This window comes from Anolis carolinensis, chromosome 1 (assembly GCF_035594765.1).
Source record: "Anolis carolinensis isolate JA03-04 chromosome 1, rAnoCar3.1.pri, whole genome shotgun sequence".
In the NCBI taxonomy this organism is placed as follows: Eukaryota; Metazoa; Chordata; class Lepidosauria; order Squamata; family Dactyloidae; genus Anolis; species Anolis carolinensis.
The window spans coordinates 191,324,360-191,349,847 of NC_085841.1; the positions used below are offsets into that span (position 1 = coordinate 191,324,360).

A 25,488-nucleotide genomic window follows, 5' to 3' on the forward strand; every position below is an offset into this window, starting at 1 on the left:
ATAAAAATACAAATCTAAACATAAAGGTTGAATCACATGTAACTTATTGGATCCTGATACAAAATAACATATAGTTTCAAATATACATGCAAGGAAGGAGCAGCAAGGAAGAGTGTTTTTTTTTTTAAGGCAAAAAAATGTCCTTTCCCCATATATTTTCATGCATGTATAAATATGTGAGGGGAAGTCTTAGGGAGGAGGGAGCAAGCTTGTTTTCTGCTGCCCTGGAGACTAGGACGCGGGACAACAGCTTTAAACTGCAGAAAAGGAGAGTCTACCTGAACATTAGGAAGAACTTCCTCACTGTGAGAGCTGTTCAGCAGTGGAACTCTCTGCCTCGGAGTGTGGCGGAGGCTCCTTCTTTGGATAGATGGCTGGATGGCCATCAATCGGGGGTGCTTTGAATGCGATTTTACTGCTTCTTGGCAGAAAAGGGTTGGACTGGATGGCCCTCGAGGTCTCTTCCAATTCTATTATTCTATGCACATCACTATGTAAATGGAGCATATGTGCAAAATTAAACAGGTTCTCCTACAATAGACGTTCCCTGGTTTCTTCTTCCATTGTCTCACATCAATCAAAGAACCAAGGAAAGGCTGAGGGTGCATTTCCATTACCAATTCATACTGCAGTCCAATCCATGCATGCTGATCCAGAACCAAGTCTCAATGGATTACTTAATTCCCAAAGAATAATGTACAGGATTGCAGTCTTAAGGCAAAATGCAATGAGGAATGGGAAAAGCTTCTCAACATTTTAAAAAATGAAATGCAAATGTGGCGAGGGTTCAGATTTGATTGGAGCAGCAAGGAAGAGTGTTTAATCCATTTTGCCAATGATTTTTTTAAAAGACAAAAAATAAGTCCTAGCCCCATATCTTTTCTTTCACTGATGAAAAAACATCTAGAGAAGCAATTTTGACTGGAAAAATATATTTAACATGAAAGGACTAAGCACTCTCTTCCTTTTATCACTGCTCCAATCAGATTCAAAGGCTGTCATGGTTGTATTTCATCTTGTCTTAGTCCTTAACGTTATTTAAACAGAGCAGAGGTATATGTTAGAGACAGTGCTCAGCTGTTTTGTGAAACTGTTCCTTGTCGCCACAGTTAAACTGATATAAGCTTTTATGGAATCATACCCACTAATGGTAAAGCAAGGAAACAATCTATTCTGGAAAATGTCTTTCATTGTGCTTCTGGCCAGAGTATAGGACCACTAGTGACTTCACTCTGATTATTTATTTATTTTTGCTATTTTGTGAATTTGAATGTAAATATTCAATTCTTGTTATTTTAAGGCTCTCAACCAGAATGCTGAACTAAGGAGTCGCTTGAACAGAATACATTCAGACTCTGTTCTTTGTGATCAGGTTGTCAGTGTAAATATTATCCCTAGCCCTGATGAGGTAAGACTTTGGCATTGATCTAATGGACTTTACTGTAGTCAGATCCTGCTAATTGCTACTAATGACTAAATTGTTCTGTTTGATAAACCTTGCGAGCAGTGGGATGAGCTCATTTTCAAGAGTGTTCTAGCCGTGTTCATAAATGTATTTAGCTATGGTTCATGTTAAATATCCTTTGGGAAAGTCTGTTGGGAAGTGGAAGGTTTTACATGAGGACTTAAATTTGGCCAAACCCAAGGGCTATCTAATCCCATATCCTGGGATTCATGGCCAATGAGATACCTCCTTCCAAGAGGAACACTGTGCCTGATTCTGGAGTTAATATGTAACCACTTCTAGCCTTATATTGTAGGCAATTTGCTTAACTCCCCTTTTAAACCTATCTGAACTACCCATAATTGTCTGCCTCTCATACAGGGGCGGTTCAACCATTAGGCGAAGTATGCGGTTGCTGAAGGCACCATCCTCTAGTGAGTGCCTAGGGGCCCCCGTTGAGGCACCTCTGCCCAGGCGTGGCCTTCCTGACTCTGCAGCCGCAGCCTGGCCTGGCCTCCGCAGCAGCCGGGCCACCAGGGCAGTTAAACGTGGCACCGAGGTGCCTTCACTTTAAAGCAGAGGCACAGAGTCACTTCCTTCAAGTGTGTCCCAAGCTTCGGTGGTGACCCAGGTGTTTTGGACTTCAGTTTCCACCAACCTCGAGCATGTCAAGACCCAGGCTACAGAACACCAATAACCATGCGCAGAGGCCGGATTCTATCTAATATCTTTATTATAGAAATATATAAAGTCAATAAAAACAAGTGAAGAATATAGTTCAGAAGTAGACCTTTCAGGAAAGGTCAAATATAGTCCAGGAAAACAATGTCCAATATGTGATATTAGAGTCCAAAGTTATAATCCAATAACCGAAACACACACTTTGCCAAGCAAAGTGTGGGGAGATGACAAGGTCTTTTAGTCCATTGAAGCTTGACAACAAGGCTGGAAAACAAACTTGATACTTGGCTAGACAAGACTTGATACGAGGCAACAAGAAGCAAGAATAAGGTCCGTGGCGAGGTCCGCGGTCAAACAGGGAACAAGGCAGGCTTGGAACTTGGTCTGGGAAACAAGGAACTGGGGATTACGAAGTCCACACACGATCTCACTCCTCAAGCTGACGAGTTGACTCCGCAAGGTTTCCTTCGCGGCAAAACACCTAAATAGGGTCTCGTTTCCCGCCAGAAGAACACTTTCCCTGGAGAACTAGAAGTGAAACCCAACTCTGTCCAGATGCATGACTCCTTAGAATTTCCCAAGGGAAGCAGACCTAATCAGCTAATTGTTTGGCTGCGATTGTGGCGCTCCGGCGATTCGCCTCCCTAGCGCCTCTATCTCTATTATAATTGTCCTTTCGAGAAAACGGGGGAGAATTCTGCCCAAGGTTTGTTTGGCTGACTTCTTGAGGGCAAACATCTTCCAGGTGCAGGGGCTCCGATTCTGGCTGAACCGGTGGAAATCCCATGTTTTCCTCCTCATCTGCCACAATAGTACTAGGAACGGGACTACAAGGCCCATGAGACATCACAGAGCATCAGCCAAAGCAGTGAGGCTGTTGGGAATTGAAGTCTCCTCCCTGGGGGTGTGGCCTGAGGAGGAGGCCACTCAAATTCAGGCATGGCGGCCACAGCTTGCTCCCAGCGCTGGTGAGGAATGGAGGGCAGAGGCATGGAAAGCGGGGGCCAGGGTGATGGGGGTGTTTATGGAATGGCCAAGGCGGGCAGTCCCTTCGACCTGTGGCACTTCCTGCAGCAGCCCCAAGTCCTCGCCCGACTCCTCAGCGCCATAAGACGGGATTCGGGGGGTTTGGGAGGGGGTTGAAGGAGCTCTCCGAGCGCTCCCAGGAAGGGCTGAAGTGCGGCCTCTTGATTGGTTACTTCAGACACCTGGGCTTGAGGGAGGGAGTCACTGGTCCGAAGACTTTCTGAAACTACCAAGATTTTATAGCATTGAGTCATGGCAGTTAAAAGTGCTGCCAAGTTGCATTTGTTTACTTTACAGCAGGGATAGACAAACTTCTGCCCTCCGGTTGTTTTGGACTTCAACTCCCACAATTCCTAACAGCAAGGGGCAACCATGAAAACTATTTGCTCAACTATCTATGGCAAGCATGGGGCAAACTTCGGCCCTCCGGGTGTTTGGACTTCAACTCCCACAATTCCTAACAGCCGGTAGGCTGTTAGGAATTGTGAGAGTTGGAGTCCAAAACACCCAGAGGGCCAAAGTTTGCCTCATGCCTGATCTAAAGCAAACAATTGGCATAATAAAGCATACTGGGTTCAGGTTAACTAGCAAAGAAAGTGGGATGATGGTAATATGGGGAGACAAGGATCTTCTGGACTCTTGGACTGGTTCTTAAACACGCTTCGTGTATTCCAAGTACACTGAAACATACTTATGGATTATCAGCCTTGATATTCTGGGTTATATAGCTGTGTGGAAGAACCCTCAGGGCTCTTCCACACAGCCATATAACCCAGAATATCAAAGCAGAATAACCCACAATATTTGCTTTGAACTGGGTTATCTGAGTCCACACTGCCCTATATCCCAGTTCAATGTTTGGTGCTAAATTTGCAAATATAGTAATTCCTACATAACATTGCCATATATTGAACTGCTTTTTCTGTTGATTTGTTGTAAAACATGATGTTTTGGTGCTTAATTTGTAATGTAATTTGTAATTTGTAATTAATAATGTAATTTGATGTTTAATAGGCTTTTCCTTAATCCCTCCTTATTATCCAACATTTTCACTTATCCAACGCTTTTATTTTTCAGTGATTAGTTTGGGGGGGGGACCAATATTCTGTTCACTTACACTTGAAAATTACCTAGGGCCGGCCCTGCTCTCATACCAGCTAATTGAAAGCAATTTGCTTAGCTCCCATTTTTAACCCATCTGAACCACCCACAGTTGTCTACCTCTCATGGCAGCTAATTCCCTGCATCATCCAAATACTCGGCAAAAGATCTCCCATTTGTTTGTCTTGAATCTCTTGCCACTCAGACTCATTGGATGGATCTTAGATTTTAGTGCTATGAGCTGAAAAAAATGTCTACCCACTTTCCCAGTGCTATAGCTAATTTTGCAAATGTCTATCATGCCTTCCATTCATGCCCTTATCAGAACCAGTTCAAACTTTTATCTTTTTCTCAAAAAAGCAATTGCAGCAGCTCTCTAATAGCTTGGGCCATCCTTTTCTTCACTTTCCTGGAAGATCTTGCTTGAATGATGGCAATCACATCAGAGGCAGTATTTCTCATGCAGCTTCACTGTATAAATACATTATGAGAGATTATTTTCAGTACTATTCCTCTTAATCCATAGCATGGTGTTTGTTGTTTTCACAGCAGCCATAGGCTGGCTCAGCATTTTCATTCTCACTGTGACCCCTTGATCTTTCCTCATTAGTCATAGCTAGCATTTTGGATGCTGTCGGTGTATATGTGAAGTTAGGGTTGTTTGCCAAAATTAAATTTACCTTTTCAATTCTTACTCATCCTTTTGGAGTTCATCCATTCTGAATAATTTGTTCTCGTTCTCAAATATGGATGTCTCACTGCTCATTCCTTGCTCTGTGAAAAACAAGTTTTAAGGTATCAGGTCTTTCCAGTACAACTCCTCAAGCGATCCCACTTCTTAGATCCCTTCACTTATTTATTCAGCTCTCTACTGTTGGTCTTTAACTAGTTACAAGATCCCATGTCTACTGTCCTGAAAGTTGGAAAAGAAATATGTTAATGCATGTATTGGGATATAATTATGTTTTCTTCCTAGCATACTTTAGGCAGTGCCAATGTCCTGTAAAACTAATCTGTAAATTGTAGTAATACTTTTTTCCCCTTCCATCTTTATTCAAGAGAGTCAATTTTCAAGTTAGAACAAGGAAATATCACATAAGCTTATAAGACTCTTAGAAGGCATGATCATGTCCTTGCTGATTTTAGCCTTTTGACTTGATCACAAAAGAAATTTATTTTATCCTCTTTGAATAGAAGCTGGATGAATAGAATTCAGAGGAAGGAGAAGACATTTTGCCCAGTGTAAGACATCTGTATAAAAGTTACTCCTTCAGCGCCGCAGAGCCAGGGTGACCTAGACCATTGTATAAAGGCTTCTATGACACATTCTTTTCTTTGGAATAATTGACACAAGTGCCTCCGTGTTGTTATATTAAGCTATGTCTGCCTTTAGTGCGGTGGGTTTTTTTAAACTACATATCATGAGCAGGATGAATTTTGCCACAGGGAAATAAATATTTCTGCACAGGTAAACTATTTACTTTAGCTCTTTAAAATATTTAAAGAATGCATATACTCGGAGCTAAGGAGCCCCCAATGGGGCAGCGGGTTAAATCACTGAGCTGCTGAACTTTCTGACCGAAAGATCGGTGGTTCAAATCCGGGGAGCGGGGTGAGCTCCCGCTGTTAGCCCCAGCTTCTGCCAACCTATCAGTTCAAAAACATGCAAATGTGAGTAGATCAATAGGCACTGCCTTGGCGGGAAGGTAACGGTGCTCCATGCAGTCATGCCAGCCACAAGACCTTGGAGCCGTCTGCAGTCAATGCCGGCTCTTCGGCTTAGAAATGGAGATGAACACCAACCCCCAGAGTCGAACATGACTGTACTTGAGGTCAGGGGAAAACTTTACCTTTACGTATACTCCGAACTGAAAAGAAAAAACTAGACAGGTTTTTTAAAAAATCAAAGATTTCAAATACTGCACTAGGGTTGTGTTCATGTGGTGCAGCAGGGAAGTGCACATGGGAATATTTTGAGCTGAAAGGTTGGGTTAAAATGGCTTAAAGTAAATAAAAGATAAACATCACTCCTTCTAATAGCAATTTCATATAGTGATTGCTCACAGGATTGCAATCAAAACAAGATCATTCAGGAGGGATTAGCATGCTCAGTTGAAGCTAGATATATATTTTAGAATGGCTATATTTATTTGTTTATTTTTTAAAAAACAAACCAAAATAAGGTATTGTCAAATCATTGTAGGGAAATTTTTTCAAAAGTTGAATGCAGTGTGAGATTTGTTGGGACAAGTGTGAAGTCTTGCTTGGCAGGAAAGGTTGACCAATAAAATAAAATAAAATAATACTCCTTGTAGGAGTAAATATGTCCTGCAACATTACATTGAGATGCTGCATGTATGTGTATTAATAGTGACAAACCTGCGAAACATGGAATGATTTGTCCATGTATATTAGTATACCCTTAGTATACCCTTAGCCCTTAGTATATTCTTGCAAAATGGCTTCCCTCTGTCCTAAATTTCATGTTTTCCAAGTTCATAGGAGACTTTCAGTTTCCTTTCTGAATCTTGAATGAAGGGGGAAAAAGAGAGATCAGATAGAGATGAAGCAAAGTCATCTGCACACAAAACTATTTTGACTGGGCAAGATCTTGAGTTGTCTCTGGCATCGAATGGCTGGTGGATTTGGTGCTGCTGAGGGGGCAGTGGATCTACTCGGGACTTTACCTCCATTCTTCCCTTTCTGCTTTTAGTTGAATGGAGGCTCCAGTGATGCTTGAGAGGAATGGCATTGAGAGGAATGGTACATATCCACTGGCCATCCTTGCCTGGTGCCATGTGTACATTGATTTGACTTCATGCATGTGCTTGTGTGCTTTATGTTACAGTCCGGTGAACAGATCCATGTCAGCCTCCCACTCTCCCAGCAAGTTTCTCATGAGAGCCGCCTCTCCATGTCTGAATCGGTCTCTGAATTCTTTGATGCACAAGAAGTGCTTCTGTCTGCAAGCTCATCAGAAAATGAGGTTAGTCTTTATTCTGTGGGTCTACTGGTTATTACAATACCTATAACATGGGTAATTAAAGGACTAAATCTTAGGACATAATCTTTGGTTCAGTTCCACCTCCAGCCAGCATAGGCACTGGCAGTGTGTGAAGGCTTCTTGGGACTGTAGTCCAAAAAGATAAAAATTTCTCATCTTTGCCCTCAGGCACGACATACTCTCCATCTCTTGCACAAGACTGGATGTGATTATTCTTATTTATTATATAAAGTTTCTGTAAGAATTACTGAAGTCATGTGAAGCAGTTTGAAGATGGAGAATTGATAACTGAGTGCTATATAATAGTGCTGCCAATTTGAAGGGGGTTAGTCCAGAATCAAAGAACAATTTACATTTTCTTTAAATCATGTTGAGAGACAGCACTATTCATGTATCTTTTTTTTAAAGGAAAGAGCAAAAGCTACGGACATGGGCCCAGAATCAGTGAGGCATTGGGTGATCTCAGTGGCTTGATGTAGTCTGACTATTTTAGAAAGAAATACTGTTCAAGCTACTTATCCCTGGATTCGATATTCATGATTTCACTTATGCATGCTCCCCCTCAAAAAAAATCCTCTTGGAAGTATCTGTGGGCTTCTCTAGGTCCTCCAGGTCTGTTCTTCGGTATACTTCTGGCTTAAGTATAATCAAAGTGTAGGTTTTCAAGTTCGCTATAATCTGTGGCTTCAGGTGCCCATGGTCTTGGAAGGTATCCCTTGTATGTGAACAGTAAGCTACTTTTAGGAAGTGGGAAAGCTGAGTTAACATTCAAAAATGTGTAACTATAGTGGCAATGAATCACTGGTGGTTATGGACCTGGACCTTTCACTGTAATATATTACATTTTAAAAGCAGTTCTGGGCTTAGATATAAACATTACAGGTTTCCACACTGGATTAGATTGATTATCCAAACCATGGTCCAGAATAACTTTTTCCAGTCTTACCTCTTGGACCAAAGCTCCCATCAGTCCTTGGCAAGTGATCAGGAGAAACAGGAATTGTAGGACAACAATCTAGAGCAGTGGTTCTCAGCCTGGGGTCCCCAGATATTTTTGGTTTTCAACTCCCAGAAATCCTAACAACTGGTAAACTGACTGGGGTTTCTGGAAGGAGTAGGCCAAAAACATCTGGGGACCCCAGGTTGAGAACCACTGATCTAGAGGATACAATTTTGTGGGAGACTGGGAGCAGGTTTTAGAGAGTTATAGATGAAAGCATTTTTCTCTTCACACATTACAAGGCTTTTCTCCTCTACCTACTATCTTTCTGTAATCTGGTTGGCTATGACAACCAAACCCTAATTTGAGGTATGTGTGAATGAAGGGTAGTTTGGATTCAGCATTAACAATCATTTAATGATTTGAATGTTGTGGCATTCTCTGTTTAGAGAAAGTAGAGGAAGTTATCAGGTTGAGAATAGACTTGGGACCTATTAAAGGAAAGTTCTGGGCCACATCTGGCCTGTAGACCACATTTTCTCTATCATTGTTCTACAGGCAATTTTAATATAATTTGTACCTTATGTATATTGGGTTGTGGAGGAAATATATGTTCTTAAGGTGTCCAGATAGATAAGATAGATAATTAGATAGGACCATCAAGTATCTGTTTCTTTAGGTGGTCCCATTAATATGGGTCAGCTAGAGTTTCCCAGAGCTGAATTGCCTGGCATGCTGTGAAGGCACAGATTGAAGCACACTTTGAAGTATATTAACTGAGAAGATACAATGCTTGCAAGAGATTTGAGAAGGGGTTGAGGCTGGAGATGAATTGGAAACATGTATCGTAAGGGACTTGGATTTATGGACACATTGGCTGCTGCTAGCATTAGTTTTATTTAGTGTCTTCCCTTTCTTTTTTAGGCTTCCGATGATGAATCATACATCAGTGATGTCAGTGACAACATATCTGAAGACAACACCAGTGTCGCAGACAATATTTCTCGGCAAAGTATGTAGGGGATATTTGGTGTGTATGTTAATATTCCAATACAACTGATCAATATAACCGTGTTTCAATTTATACGTATGTCAGTGGCTATAGATATAAATTGTAAGAAGTCACTTCACTTGAGTACAACATGAATCCCTCCCAGGGCTATTTTTGCAAATTCAGATTGTATCACTTTTTACTTGCAGAAAAGGGGTTCTCTCTTTTAATTTATTTTTCCCATTTATACAATGATTGATCATTTTTCTCATCTTTTTATATTTTTTGATTCGCACCCCATGACAGCATCAATACCATCATAGCTTTTCCTCTTTTATTACTCTTTTTCATTCCCATTTTTCAGATTTTAGTGCACTTTTTCTTCTCATTCTGTTAGGCATCAACTCTCTCAGTTCAGCAAACATTTCCTTCTTTTTCTCCACCATTCTCATTCTCAGGGTGGCATGAAGGAGTGATCCACTATCACTGGGTTTATTCTCGCATGCCAGCTGACCATGTTCTTTTCTATTCCTTTTTCTCCATCTTACTCTTTACTTCTTTTTGCTGTTTTTTCACACCCTCATATGTTTCCACTTCACTGAATTCAGTGGCCACAACACACAAGGCTTCCACTTTTCCAGTAAGTAACACATCTAGAACATAAGTAGCGATCACTTGGAAGTGTACATGGTAGAACCCAGATGTTTTTCCAGTTTGTTAAGTGAGGAAAATATGATTTGAAAAGAAGTTATAGGGAGCGGAGATCCACCATGATGGGAGATCCACAAAATCTACATTTGGAACTTCATTAGTAGGGAAAGCTGCTGAGGAATCATTTGGAGTTAAAAGTGTGAGCACATACTGCTACTTTTTGTTGTTGCTCCCAATCACCTTTCAAAATGCTTTCCCCCCTCATCTCTGGTTTTATAGTTTATAAAAATTGGAATCCCTTGACATTTTATGCTCAAGTTTTGTGGTAGTCTTATATGTGTGTGGTGTATGGCATAGGTAATTGATCCAGGCTGGAAAAAGTGGCATGAGTCCCTGCCATTTCTGCCATATTGTAATGGGTTTAAGGCATTCCTACTAAGACCACTATGGACTGTCCCTTTCCTTATGAGCTTGTGTCACACTGATGGAAGAGTGGTCTAATTCAAGTGTAGAGAATCTGCAATCTTCTTGATGAGCCTGGAATATAATTGGCATCAGCTCCAACCAATATGGCCAATAGTCAAGGATTGGACAGACCAACAAAAATGTTTTTGTTTGGTGTCTTTCTGGAGTTATTTGGGACACTGTTTCTGAAAATTGCATTGGATAGATGGCATGAGCTCTGGTTGCTAACATATGGAGGCTCCTTCCTTGGAGGCTTTTAAGCAGAGGCTGGATGGCCATCTGTCGGGGGTGCGTTGAATGCGATTTCCTGCTTCTTGGCAGGGGGTTGGACTAGATGGTCCATGAGGTCTCTTCCAACTCTACTATTCTATGATTCTATGATATGGTTGTCATGATTTTCTGTGGGTGAGCAGATAGTGACTGGTAGATGTCATATGTTCTGTGTCTCAAAAACTAGAGTGGATAGGAGGAAACGGGTGACATTTTTGGAATCAGCAGGTCAAATCTATCCAGAAACAGGACTAACTTTTGAGGCACCAAAATGTGTGTTGACCAGCATTATAATAACTGCAGTTCAGCAACATGTAGAAGGTCACAGGTTCCCTGCACCTGATGTAGCAATAATAATAATAATAATAATAATAATAATAATAATAAAAATAATAATAATCCAGCATATCTATTTTGTTTGCTGTGTCATACAATAACAACAACAACAACACCAACACCAACAATAACAACTTTATTTACAACCTGCCCCATCTCCCTGAGGGGAGTCAGGGCGGTTTCCAACAAAGAATGGCAAAAATTCAATGCCATAAAACAATACAAAATGAACAAATAGCCCCATTGATAAAAACATCTATAACAAATTATAACTACTCACAAAGTTTAAGTAATTAAATAAAACATATAAATCTATTAAACCTACAAAGTAACAAAACTAATCAGTTTAAAAACAATTAAAATAGTTAAAATAACCATTGTTATATAACTTATCCGTAGTGTATATGTAGGCATATGTGTGCAGATTTCTTATACATGTATTATTATGTGAACATATAAAGTCAGTGGAAGATTTTTACTTTCATTTGGTCTTGTTTCTCTTGCAGTACTTAATGGTGAACTATCAGGAGGTGCTTTCAGAAATGGACGAAGGACGTGTCTCCCAAGCCCCTGTCCTGATACTAGTAATATCAATTTGTGGAACATTTTGAGAAATAATATTGGAAAGGATCTCTCCAAAGTATCCATGCCAGTAGAGCTCAATGAGCCTCTGAATACCTTGCAGCACCTTTGTGAGGAACTAGAATATAGTGAACTCTTGGATAAGGCTGCTGAATCTGATGACCCCTACGAACGTATGGTGAGACACAACACTCGGTCCATGTCCCATAAGGCCCCTTTTCTTTCTTTGAGCTCCTAGATGCATTGCAGTCATCCATTTTCCTTGTATTTGTGATGGATAAGTCCTGAAGTGATGAAAATATGTATGTGACTTCAATAATGATTCTGATTATAATACCTTTGCTTCAAACTGGTTCTTTAAGGAGAGCTATAACCTTAGAGGAAGGGACTTTCAGACTGCAAGTGTTTCATCTATTCATATAGGAATTCCATTTCATAAATTAAACACTGGTATTAAGCCACACTTAGAGCAAATATTTACATGCCCTTTGACCATTGACACGACTTTAGTTTATCCCTTCACTAAACCTAGTGGTTGTGTCAAAATCCCAGGAATATGTTGGAGGAGCTGGTAATATGAGTTCTCTCAATGTTATAATTTTCTGACACTGAATCTGCAGGTTTCCTGGCTGTCATACTGGCCCTCAAGGGGGGAATGTTTAAGCTACAAAATTGGGTTTTTCCCAGAAGCTTGAAAAGTTACTTTTGGGATGAGAAAACTTACAGCCAGAATGGAAGCCAGTAGGAAAGAGCCATTTGCTTGTGTCTCTCACCTTCCTTAGTAATGCTGAAAGGGGAATATGATGTCAGAAGTAGGTGTCAGATATGTTTTGAGCAGTCTGCACAGCAAAGGAACACAAGTATTTAAGATATGAAGGCGCGTCTGCATGCAGTTAAAAACTTTGCATATTTGAAAACCCCTAGACTGTAGTAAAAGCTGTTTTGGTCCTCCTTTGCATCAACCAGCTGCATGGCTCACTGCCTTTTGACAAGAAGCGAATCACCAGGGAATCCCACTTTGCAAGCCTACTTTGCAATGCCACCTGCGTTCATCTGCAGGTGGTTTACTCAGGAGAAATCCCTGATGGTCTGCCTCCATTTTATTTGTATAAGAGCAGAGTTCTAGGAACTGGAGTTGGTAAATATAGAGAAACACAGTCTGCGATTAATCTCAAAGGGCTTGTAAAGAACATAAATCTCTGGAGAGATGCTCTTCTCTACCTCTAACTGTGCAGAACACATCCATCAATTTTGTTGTTGTTGCACTTCAGCTGTTTTTATTCTTTTATTAGCATCTCAGAAGATGCCTAATAAAATGAAAACAACAGTTCTCAGACTTCCATTTGAGGTATGGGCAAGTTAAGGACAGTGCATTTAGGAAGTGCTAGCTCCCTGTAGGCCAGGGGTGGGAATCATGCAACCTTTGAGATGTTGGACTGAAGCTCCCATCAGCCCTGGCCAGCAGAGCCAATACTTAAACATTCTAGTTGTTGGGGTATCTGGACAGTCACTTTATTTGAACTCTTGCTGTAGAGAAATATATATCTTTCCCCATCACAGAACTTCCAGATTGTCTCCTTGTTATATGCCTTCTCAGGTAGGTATGATCTTCAGACAAAAATCAGAAGAAACTGTCTGTTATAGGGCTGGCAGGTGTCTCAGTTTATAAGAGATGCTCTCTATTTCCTGATTGGGCGGCACTTTCGTTTATATATGCCGAACAAGATGTCCTAAAGTTTCTTGATGTGTGGGCCCTTCATAACAACAGAAATGTAATTTATGAATGTGAACAATATATTTTATAGAACACATGTCCAGATTAGCTAAAACCAATAATTTCATTTGGTATTTAGGCTGAACGCAAACTTCTTGATCGTTAATCCTAGATGCCATGCATTTTGACAGTCCCTTCTTGCTGGCAATGTTAGTTCAGATCCAAAAGAAAAGCTGTCATTATCTTCTCCCAAAACGACAGGGAGAAAAAATACTGCAGTTTGCAAATGTCAGTTTCTCCTGATATGCAGTAGGCTTGTGCATTTGTATTGAATTACATACAGTTTCTGTTTGTTCCATTCGTATGGCCCCATTTCCGTTTCCGTCTGCCACTTATGGAAACAGGCGCCTATATGAATGGGCTTTTCTGTCCAAGGTCCGAAAAAAACAAAAAAACTCCAGGCATTGGGTGCCAAAGTGCCAGGCCCTGTGAGCCAAGCCTACGAGCCATCGAGCACTCGATAGTCAACCGTTGAGCATTCGATGGTACGCCCGGCAGCCAGGACCTACGATCATTAAGCACTCGATGCTCGTTGGCCCAGCAAGCAGGAGCTTGGCTGAAGGCCCTGCGAGCCAGGACCTGCAGCCAAGCACCAAAAATCAGCCAACCAAACAGCTATCGTTCCCCTCTGCCTTTTGTTTCCCTGTTTCTTTTGATCCTGTGGGGTTGTACAGATGAAACAGGATTCGGGCCCTAATCTAATATGCAGTCATTGCTACTGCACTATATCCAAAGGAAGCCATTGGTATAGGAGGGCACCTCATCCCACAGGAGAGGATGAGAGAGATTTTTCCTCAGTCAGCATAATAGGGTTGGGCATATCTCCTGTGGTATTATTGGCATTCCTAGTTTTCTGAACAATAGAAAAACTTTTGGTTATGCCTCCCTTGCAGCAAGGACACTGGTTGTGTAGACTGGCCCCTTCTACACTGCCATATAAAATCTAATTTGTCTGCTTTGAACTGGATTTTATGGCAGAATAGAAGGGGCCTGTGTGCATATGTAATGGTGTATACTAAAATTTAGTTTTAATTTTTGGATTGCTTAAATCGTTTTATTTTTTTGTTGTGAATTTGTAGCAATGCATTTTTCATTTTCGTAAGTCACTTTGAGTCCTGAATTGGGAGAAAAGGCAGGATTCAAAATAAATATAACAACAACCACAATAATAACTACTAAGGACAGAGGGACTCCCATTACCTAGGGGGAAAACTGATGTATTTGTATGTATAATCCTTACTTTTCTCAATCAAGTTCAGAGGGTAGTTTTTCAGCTCTTTCCTTTACTATTACTGCTGTTTTATTTAGGTCCTAATTGCTGCTTTTGCAACATCAGGATATGCCTCCACTTATTACAGAGCTGGAAGCAAGCCTTTTAACCCTGTCCTTGGTGAGACTTATGAGTCTATTAGGGAAGACAAGGGATTTCGTTTTTTCTCGGAGCAGGTAAAATCAGTCCCAAAATTAGCCTTTAAATAAAAATGTGATTTCTTCTTTTTTAGTTAAGGTATTGCATATTGATTTATGAATGTTTGCTGATATGAATATAAGTATTTACTTGTTAAAGCATGGATTAAAATATTTTATAGATTCGATAAAATTTAAGATTCCAAAGCTTAATCAAGTTTTTATTCAAATAGTTTACATAGTTGCGTATATGTTTTCTTATGTAAAGATTCTGAAAGTCTTCTGCATCTTTTTGTACAATTCCTCACCACCATATTTTGTTTTTACAGGTTAGCCACCACCCACCTATTTCTGCCTGTCACTGTGAATCAAAGAATTTTGTGTTTTGGCAAGGTATACATTTTAATTCACACGCCTACAGATCAAATTTAATTAAAGAGAAACAAAGCCTTATATTATAGTTTAGTGTGTTGGATTTTGTAAAACAGTTACCTATAGATAACTATCAGATCTACTGTATTTTGGTCTTGCATGCTTTAAAAACAGAAAAAGTGAGCTTACAGTTTTCTGTCTTTAGAATAGTGTTATTTTTTCAAAGCAGGGTTGAGTTAGATCATTTGTTATACTATGAGACATAAATAACTTCATTTGTAGAAAGCTACAGTAATATGTAGAGCAGATTTCTAAATCTCTGTTCTGCTCTTCAGATATCAGGTGGAAAAACAAATTCTGGGGCAAATCGATGGAAATACTGCCAATTGGAACCCTGAATGTAACACTTCCCAAGTAAGTGGTTCCTTTGTTCTTTAATTTGTATTCTCTATTTTGTTCTGGAAAGTCGGGCACGTCTGGGTTTTTCGGAAAATGGCATTCATAACCTTTTGGAAAACACCATTTGAAGAATATAATTTTTTAGAAAAGCATGACCTTTCAGAGAAGAGCCAAAAACCCTTTAGAGTACAATCTTCTCTTGTAGTATACAACTAGATGTAATTATGCAAGGCAATGGTTTCAGCTGTTAGACTGAATAACCTGTTGTCTCTGGTCTGTTAGGAAAACAGAAATTTGTCAGTGCATGAAAAAATAACAGAGCTTTAGAAATATTTTTCAGGGTCCAAAATGTGGAGCCCCCAGATGGCATAGTGGACTAAGTGACTTGAAGGTTGGGTTGCTGACCTGAAAGCTGCCAGGTTCGAATCCCACCTGGGGAGAGTGCGGATGAGCTCCCTCTATCAGCTCCAGCTCCATGCGGGGACATGAGAGAAGCCTCCCACAAGGATGGTAAAAACATCAAAACATCCGGGCGTCCCCTGGGCAACGTCCTTGCAGACGGCCAATTCTCTCACTCCAGAAGCAACTCAAGTTGCTCCTGACACGAAAAAAAAGTGTCCAAAATATATATACTCTCCCATAAAACAACTTATTTATATCATGCACTCAAGAGACAAAAATGAAGTAGACTTTGATACAAATAACATATTTGATTTACTCACAACCTTCATGTGTTCAGCATACACAGGTACAAAGCTTATCAGTCTAGTTTCAGATATGTTTGAGATAATTCTCTGTGCCATTTGGCTAAAACATCTCTCTTGTAACAAAACAACTATCAACAGGTCACATAATCAAAAGGAGAGAGAGAGAAAGAGCATGTGGTCTGCAGCTCCTTTTGTAATTTCTCAGGAACCATAGAGTAAAGGAAGCTGCATACCAGAACATACATAGAGTAAATAGTAAGGAACAGGGTCATAGATAAACATTGCTAGAGAAGACGTGAAGAAGGTTATCATTTCCAACAGGTTTTAGGTTTACATGCAGGAAAAGCACCCCTAACAGATGGCCATCCAGCCTCGAAAGAAGGAGCTTCCACTACATTCCAAGGCAAAGAGTTCTACTGTTGAAGTTCTTCCTAATGTTCAGGTGGATTCTCCTTTCCTGTAGTTTGAACCCATTGCTGTTTCCAGGGCAGCAGAAAACAACCCTGATCCCTCTTTTTTGTGACAGCCTGTGAATACCCATTTTGGGACAATTTGGAGAATGTTCTTCAGTACAAAAGTCAGCATTTCATCAAAATGTTTCTCATAGGAGGGTAAGGATAAGAAGCATCTTATTCAGTGTAAGGTTTTACATTGACATGAATTCTCAAAAGTGTCAGGAATGTGGCTGGCCCTTGTGTTAGGAAAGGGATACTAGCAAAACTTTTTCCATCTCACCATTCTGTATGGTGTTCTTTGGGCATATCTACACAGGCTGTAAATTGGGTCATGCTGTAAACAAAGGTGCCAGCATGATCTGTGGAAAAGATGGGGATCACTCTCCTTTTCACGAGCCAGTTTTGATGTCAAGTGATGGCCCAGAGCCCTCAAGAGCACCATGCCTGCTGCTGCTACAGTGATAAACAACAGAAAAGATAAGGGTGACCGTCCAGTGGGGCCATCTTACTGGATGGCCAGGGCTTTGCTCTTGCTGCTGCCACGGTTCAGGAGTGAAGCATGTAAACACTCCACAAAATTTGGGGTCAGTCTGAAGCAGCAATGTTCAGACCAGCCCTGGATTTAGATGCCTGTGTAGGTGGGTCCTTTGTGGTTAATCACCTGATTCTGGAGTTTATGCCATTCAGCTTAATTCATCCAGGACCAAAGTTATGGTTTATGCTTTATGCTGTTTTATGCTGTTTTTGCTGTTCATATGTTTTTATTGTTTATCTTGGTTTTAATTTATGATTGTTTTTAATATATGTTGATATTGGGCATGTCCCCATGTGAGCTGCCCCGAGTCCCCCTGGGGGAGATGGGAGTGCGATATAAAAATAAAGTATTATTATTATTATTATTATTATTATTATTATTATTATTAATAAAATTATGAGCTATGAAAAAGGTTCAAAGCTCTGGTCTAAAAGTCATTGTTTGGAAGTCACTTTGGACAATTCACTGTTTCTTCCAACCTCATAGGATTGTGAGACTTGTTATCATGGAATATATGAAAGCAGGAAAACTTGTCTGGTGTCCAGTTAAAAGGTAGCTTTAGCACAGTTGTTTACAATCCAAACTGGATATTCTGAAGAGCTTCATGGTTTTTTACATTTCCTCAGTGGAATAAATTTTATCCATATCAAATACCAATTAGGGTGTGTAGGAACTGGCCCGAAATCATTGAGGTCCAAGTTATCTAAAGGACTGTTCAAGCAGTTTATTTCTGTGCTAGACCACCTGCAACTGCTTCTTGTCTTCAGAAATATAGAGTATAAATGGAAACCAGATGTTGGGACTTTTTAACATTAGCACCCAAAGTATGGAATGCCCCCATATGTATGCCAGCCATTCACATATCTATGTTTAAACCTTTTATTCATTCCAGATTCTTGAAACCAATGGGATAATGTTTACGGTTCTTACTGTTGCATTCAGCTCTTCTCTCTGCGTTGTTTTATCATACTATTTGTGGTAACGTTGTAAGTCATTTTTGCAGGCTGAAACAGTGGTGGAAACATGGGTTATAAATAAACAGTAATCACAGGGACCATCGTATTCTTTTGTTCTTGAATTTCAGGATGGAAAAGGTAGTTTAATTTGCAGTTGAAGCGTAACTGTTCCACTTAATATTCCTTCCAGGTATGGTGATTGCTATGTATGGAACAAAGTCACTACTTGTATACACAACATCCTCAGTGGAAGGAGATGGATAGAGCATTATGGGGAAATAACCATCAGGAACACAAAGAGCGGTGTCTGTATATGTAAACTCACTTTTATGAAGGTAGCTTTTTTATGATCCTCATTGTGATTAGTGACATAGCTATTTATCCGATGGGGAGCTCAAATGCAGCCCCTTCTGGAGCACATAAGATATCTAGCAAATTAATTAACCGGCTGAGATTGATGGATTTTCTCATAGTAAAAACAAGTGCTTTAATGTGAGAAATCAATCTTTTCCCTGTTCATTAGCTTCTGGTGCAAACAGTATAATCATATGGTTGATATTTCTATGTAATCCTACGTAGGCCATAAATATGCAAGCCTCCCATGCAGTTCTTAGGAATGGTAAGAATATTTGAAAATATTTGAGAAATAATTGAAAAAGATGCTTTTCTAAAGTTAATAGACCCTTAAGAGAAGAATTTGGGATGAATGACAATCCGGTTTGGCACTTATGCTTCATAAAATGCACATTTGGTTGTTTTACCCAGGGGATAGCATTTTCTGTGAAGGAAATAATATTTCGATGTAGAAAAAAATATTTATACACAAAAAATATTTTCTGTTTGAGAAAAGCTATGTAATTGAAAGATTATTCTGTGCAAAGTTTGATATGCAACTGATTTGCACAGGAACTGGCATTTTCTCTGCAGAAAACTTTTCTTTTTTCGATGAAAAAAAAAAGACTTTCCATACCAAAAAAACCCACCTGGTTCTAGCTCAAGAAAAAAAGTTTTCTGCACAATCAATGAATTTGTGGATTTTGCACAGGAGTCCTGAATTGTGAATTAGTTTCAAATTGTGAATTAGTGGTTCTCAAAGAACTTCTCTCAGCAAAAGGAAAATGGCTAAAATTATTCATTGCTTGCTTTGAAAAAAAATTGAACAAATAGATCACTAACAATTCCACAATTTTGAAATGACTACTGATAGAGCCTGTTTAAGAACAGAAAACAAAGAGATCTTTTAAGCTTTGCTGTTTTTAAAGAGATTTATTTGGGTATCAGCTGACTCAAAAATGTAGTCTCCGTGGAGGCTGCCGGCAATATGAACCATTAAGAAGGTTCTGTCAAATAATCTTAAGACTGGCCGCTGGAACAATTTCACTTTCAGTCTTGGGTCTTCAAAACTTCTTCACTCTTCCTCCTTTTCTAAATGTTTGTTATTTCTCTTTTTGATAGCTATGGCTATTGTTTCTTGAAGATTTATTAGTTAAGTGACTGAAAGTCATGCATTTAACCAACCAATTCCTTTAATCAGGCAGGAGTTATGATCAGAGATCAAAATGTATTTAAAGATTTTTATGTCACTTGATAGTGATCCATGACTGCAGAAAATAAAAGAAGACACTTAGGGAGAGTAGATGTAACTTGTCTGTCCCTCCCCATCCCTCAATACAACCCAAAGCAAACATTTGGACAGATTTGAATCTATGTCGTCAAACTCTTTAATTTACAAAGAAGAGTAAAATAATTATTCTGCTCTTATCTAGAAGGCATGCAGGAAAAGATATTAATACACAGATCAGGGTTGTTGTGTGTTTTCCAGACTGTATGGCCATGTTCCAGAAGTATTCTCTCCTGATGTCGGCAAAACGTCAGGAGAGAATACTTCTGGAACATGGCCATACAGCCCGGAAAACACACAACAACCCTGTGATTCTGGCCATGAAAGCCTTCGACAACACAATACACAGATTTTCTGTTTTGTCAAAGATAGTATAGCTCAGAGCTGGGCATTTATGGTTCCTATTGCCAACTCAGACTAGACTCAGCAGCCCAATTACATACAGCTTAATGAACTAAATTATAATTCTTTTGGGACTGCCTATGAAAAGAGTGGCACTATTTATTTGTGGCCCAGTTTACCACTTTCTTCTCCTTCTAGCAGCTGATTAGTGCTGTACAACTTTAAGATCGTGATATAAATTTGCAATTCAGTAGGGCTGCATTGGTTGATATCAGTGAAGTAGCTATGCAAGGGAAGACATTGATCTAAAATAAGAATGTTACACACACGTCCATGAAACATTCCCCCAGTTTCCTAATCTCTAGCTTTGCGGAGAGTGAAACACTGACAATAATTGAGACCTAGAAATTTGTATTTTGATATGTTTCCAGGTAAATTACTGGAATTCGAATGTAAATGAAGTTCATGGTGTCATCATGGATCAAGAAGGAAAGGTGGTGCATCGCCTCTTTGGAAAGTGGCATGAAGGACTATATTGTGGCGTTGGGCCTTCGGCAAAATGTATATGGAGGCCAGGTAAAAACAATATATTGTTTGAGTGACTAGGTTTACTGGAGATAACTAGATTTGATTTAATTTGTGTTATCACTGTATCAAAACTGGAGAGGTTCTAGACATTCTTGAGGGACTTTTCTCAGTTGCTTCATACTCAATAGTCTTTTTTTTTTTTTTGCATTATCAGTTTGGCATCGGAGGCATGACATAATTTGGATGTGTTTAGGGCAGAGGTTCCCAAGGCCTACAGGCTGGATGCAACTCTCCAAGGTCATTTACCCAGCCCCTGCCCTAAACTTTAGACTTAGGGTTACCCTAGGTCTGAAACAACTTGAAGCCACACAACAACAATCTTAATTAACTTGAATATCTCATCAGCCAAAAGCAGGCCCACACTTCCCATTGAAATACTGATATGTTGGTTAAAATTGGTCTTCATTTTAAATATTGTATTGTTCTTTCAGGTTCTTTACACTTTAAATAAGATATACAGTGTTACCTCACTACTTCGTGGTTCACTTTTCGCGGATTCACTGTTTTGCGGTTTTTCAATAAACTCTAAAAGACTATTATAATTCATTAAAAAAATACAATTTACAGCCTAAGGAAGGGAGGAAGGAGAAGGCAAAGGGAGAGAAAAGGAGCCCAAGTGGCAACGAGAGGAAGAGGCAATTTATCAACACACGATTGTTTGATAAAAACTTAAAATAGCGTATAACTATTAAAATAATGTATAAATATTAAAATAAATATAGTGCCCCTACTTTGTGGATTTTCACTTATTGCGGGTGGACCTGGAACCTAACCCCTGCGATAAGTGAGGGAACACTGTATACAGTGTGCATAGGAATTAGTTCATTTTTTTTTCAAATTATATCCCCCACCTCCAAACTGTCTGAGGGACCATAAACTGGCCCTCTGCTTACAAAGTTTGAGGACCCCTGATTTAGAGTCTATACATTGGCCTATTTCCTCACCTGCTCTGTTTTCTATATAGGTTTGGCTATATTTAGAACAGAGACAATGCCCTTGAGCTAATCTTCTCTGTCAATGATCAGACTATGGATAGAATTGAAAGAGGTGCCTCACTAAATTTTGTGGTCATGTTATCACTGCTTTCCTTGGCAAAGTGGGTGCATACATCTATCCTTTCAGATGCTTCCTTCACATCAGACTAGATGGCTTCCATTCTCCAGACTACAGTGCCTCATTGTAAAAATAGTTATCTTCAGGACATAGGAACATACAAAATGGTACACATTGACATATGGTACATATCTAAGGAAGCAGGTGTAATCTTCTCAGGCTGTGGTAGAGGGAATTTGGTAGAAGAGTTATGCATTTTCTTGTACTAAGCAATCCCTGAAAAAAAGTGTGGGGAATTCTACAGGCTTTCAGTATTATGTAGGGTGAAAATTGTAGCTATGACAGAAAAGAGATCCTGAAGAATAATTCCTAGTCAGAACAGATAGTATTGGAGGTTTGTAGCCATAGCTTTTTGGACCAGTTGAAGTTTTCAAACAATCTTCAAAGGTATCCCCATGTAGAGCTCCTTATAGTAACCCAAACAGGATGTAACTAAGGCATGTACCACTGTGGCCAGATCTGACATCTCAAGGAACAGTTGTAGTTGGTGCACAAGTTTCAAATTTGAAAAGGCACTCATGGCCACTGCAGAAACCTGGGCCTCCAGATTTAACACAGAATACAGGAATCTTTAACACAGATTTAACACAGAATCCAGGAACTGTGGATTTGTGTCTTCAAGGGGATTGTAACCCCACCCAGCACAGGCTGAATCCCTGTACTGGCCTCACACTTGTCTCCTTTAGGCAAGCTGGAATTCTGCCTTGTTCTAAGGAGGCATTGATTACACCTTTCACCCACTTGTAAAGAAGAATTTGGAAAAATTGCTTTTTAGCCTATAACATCTACAATCTCCTATGACGTGGCTGCTTTATCATTTCCAGTGGCTACTCAAGGATATATAATAGATCAGATCTTTCTCCATCTGCTGTTTTAGATCCATGACAGACAATAGTGTTGGTCTTCCTTGGACAGTGCCTGCATGGTGTTCGATGAATATATGTGTCACTCTCACAAGTTGCCAGAGATGTTATGACAAGCTACACGTGGTTATTTTCCATTTGGCACTTTCTTTTGCATGCAGAATTTCCCTTTTCTCTCCCAAAGATTAACTACTAACTTTATCTCACCTATTAATGTAGGCTCGATGCCAACCAACTATGAGCGTTACTATGGCTTTACAAGGTTTGCCATTGAGCTGAATGAGTTAGATCCTGCATTGAAAGACCTCCTTCCAAGAACAGATGCACGATTCCGGCCCGATCAAAGGCAAGAGTCATACTGCTTGTCTAATGACTGTGGCTGCTTTAGAGGAGAGATTATAAAGGAGTATTAATGTTCAGTGATGCCACATTTGATGCATTGATTCATTGCACGAATTTCCTAAAAGGGTCTTGATAAATTCAAAAGGCAGAGCTAGTTTAATATTATTTTTTTAAATTGCTAACACTGCAGAAAGCAGGTGGTATCTTAGAACAGGTACCTTTATTTATCACACATAAATGATGGAATGTGTCTTTTAAAATGGTTCTCGTATTTACCTGTTGCTGCTTATTTCAAAAGCAATCAAATCATGCTAGTTCTTTTCAGAATTGTTGAGTTTCCTCATATGCACTTGTTCTGATTTGGTTGATGACTTAATTTACAAATAAGGAACTAGTAAAGGTAAAGGTTTTCCCCTGACATTAAGTCGAGTTGTGTCCGACTCTGGGGGTTGGTGCTTATCTCCATTTCTAAGCCGAATAGTCGGTGTTGTCCATAGACACCTCTCATGTGCATGACTGCATGGAGCGCTCTTACCTTCCCACCTATTGATCTACTCACATTTGCATGTTTTCGAACTGCTAAATTGGCAGAAACTGGGTCTAATAGTGGGAGCTGACCCTGCTTCCTGGATTCAAACCACCGACCTTTTTAGTCTCAGCAGCTCAGCTGTTTAACCCGCTGTGCCACCAGGGGCTCCATAATGAACTAATCATGTATTAATCAATTAAGATGGCTTTAGCTTGGTGTCAGTCTTGCTCACAGAATTGTCAGGAATATGCAATTTTAAAGACTATTTAGCATCTCTTTAGCATTTTTTGTTCTTTTGCTGCATGAATGTAGGCATCAACAAAAATGATAACATTCTTTCATTGTAGATTTTTGGAAGAGGGGCATTTAGAAGCAGCGGCCACAGAAAAACAAAGAATAGAGGAACTCCAAAGAAGCCGGAGGCGCTACTTAGAAGAAAACCATATGGAACATGTACCAAGATTTTTTAAGTATGTAAATTCCTGCTACAAATAAATCTACAGTTGAGTAATAGAGTAGAAAAATTTAAGCAGATTACTTACACTTAGTAGTAGAAATAGGAAAGTTATTGGGAAAGAAATAAAACATTCATTTAATCTAAGTTAATAAAATTGATCAATGTAAAATATAGCACATTTCACTGTGCAATAGTCGCCACCGCATAATAGTTTTGGGGTCCTGAAACTGGTTTCTTGCTTTTCCTCTCTTAATCCTTGCATTAAAGCTGGCTATGTCCTACTTCTGAGGAGGGAGGAAGGAGAAGACCTAATATTTATAAAGAAGACCATCTGTTTTTTACAGCTAGATAACATTGAAAGTTTAGGTTTTGACCTAAAAGTTTAGGTTTTGACCTAATTGCATGGGGCATAGCCTCTGTGTTTTTCATCCATTTGCATTTCCTTTTAAAACTTTATAACTCAGGAGGCTGGGTCTGCGACTTTCCCTTCTCCCTCCTACCTCCTTGGAAGTAAGAGTGGGAAAGCCCCAGACCTAGCCAGTTCTGCACATATTTTTTCTTCACATAATGGTCATACACCCTTTTTTTCGGAAGGAAAAAAGGGATTAAAAGGGCAGCTATTACTCAGTGAATGGCAATTTGCTTGTTGAAGATACAGCTATGCAATTCTGCATCAGATTGACTAAGTATGTAAGCCGCCCCGAGTCCCTTCGGAGAGATGGTGGCGAGATACAACAATAATAATAGTAATAATAGTAGTAGTAATAATAATAATAATAATAATAATAATAATAATAATAATAATAATAATAATAATAATATACTGAGTGTACAAAGGCTCTCCCCATTGACCTCAAAGTTGTTGAAATACTTCTTTGTAATTATGTTTACATAAGAAGGGAAATATTTTTTACAAGTAGATTAATTTCAAAACTGTGTTTAAATTTATGTTACACAAAAACACTTAAAACTTACCAGAAATTCCCATCTGTGATGTTATTTTTCTTCCTCTGCCATATCCTTTAGAAGGAAGGCAGCTGCATGGATTTTTAACAATCCTATTGGTCATTCGCTCCAGCCACTCCAGCAAAAATCCTTCTTTTAGTCCCTCTTGCCCACTTATAATGTCATTTCCTTACCCTCACAGGTTTTTTAAAGATTAATTTCTATGTAAATACTAGTCTTCTTTCTAAGCTGTTTTCCCAATGGAGGGGTTAGCATTGTGACTGTTGCTCCCACAGGGCTTTGTTTTGGGCATCCTCAGTACTAGTAGTAGTCCTATATTTAGGAATTTCAGAAATTAGTTTCTCATGACAGATGCCATGTCTAGTGTAGAACACAGCAGGACCATCTGGATGCGAAGAAAAGCGCTGCACTTCCAAGCTGCTCTTACTACTTTTTAGTTATCATATTCTCATGATTAAAAAAAGATAAACATAGATGGCAGTAAAATCAATAATGAGGTACACTTCCATATATGGTCCGTAATATTTTCATTGCCATTAGATGGAGTGAAGTATGTTTTCAGGCATGGATG

General features: G+C 39.5%; 1 protein-coding gene across 9 annotated transcripts in view; it reads left to right on the forward strand.

The window, feature by feature from the left end:
- The window catches only part of osbpl6 (oxysterol binding protein like 6), a 139,163-nt gene that overhangs the window by 103,864 nt on the left and 9,811 nt on the right, over positions 1-25,488 (forward strand). For 5 of the 9 annotated variants that reach the window (XM_003225691.4, XM_008118209.3, XM_062969130.1 and 2 more), the window contains 11 exons: positions 1,301-1,408; positions 7,101-7,238; positions 9,121-9,208; positions 11,416-11,669; positions 14,574-14,711; positions 15,002-15,065; positions 15,380-15,458; positions 18,287-18,431; positions 20,491-20,635; positions 22,843-22,969; positions 23,842-23,964. In XM_003225691.4, coding sequence (XP_003225739.2) covers positions 1,301-1,408; positions 7,101-7,238; positions 9,121-9,208; positions 11,416-11,669; positions 14,574-14,711; positions 15,002-15,065; positions 15,380-15,458; positions 18,287-18,431; positions 20,491-20,635; positions 22,843-22,969; positions 23,842-23,964 — 1,409 coding nt within the window. The remainder of the gene's footprint in view (positions 1-1,300; positions 1,409-7,100; positions 7,239-9,120; positions 9,209-11,415; positions 11,670-14,573; positions 14,712-15,001; positions 15,066-15,379; positions 15,459-18,286; positions 18,432-20,490; positions 20,636-22,842; positions 22,970-23,841; positions 23,965-25,488) is intronic. The other 4 variants (XM_008118214.3, XM_062969131.1, XM_008118215.3 and 1 more) reach the window with 2 other exon arrangements.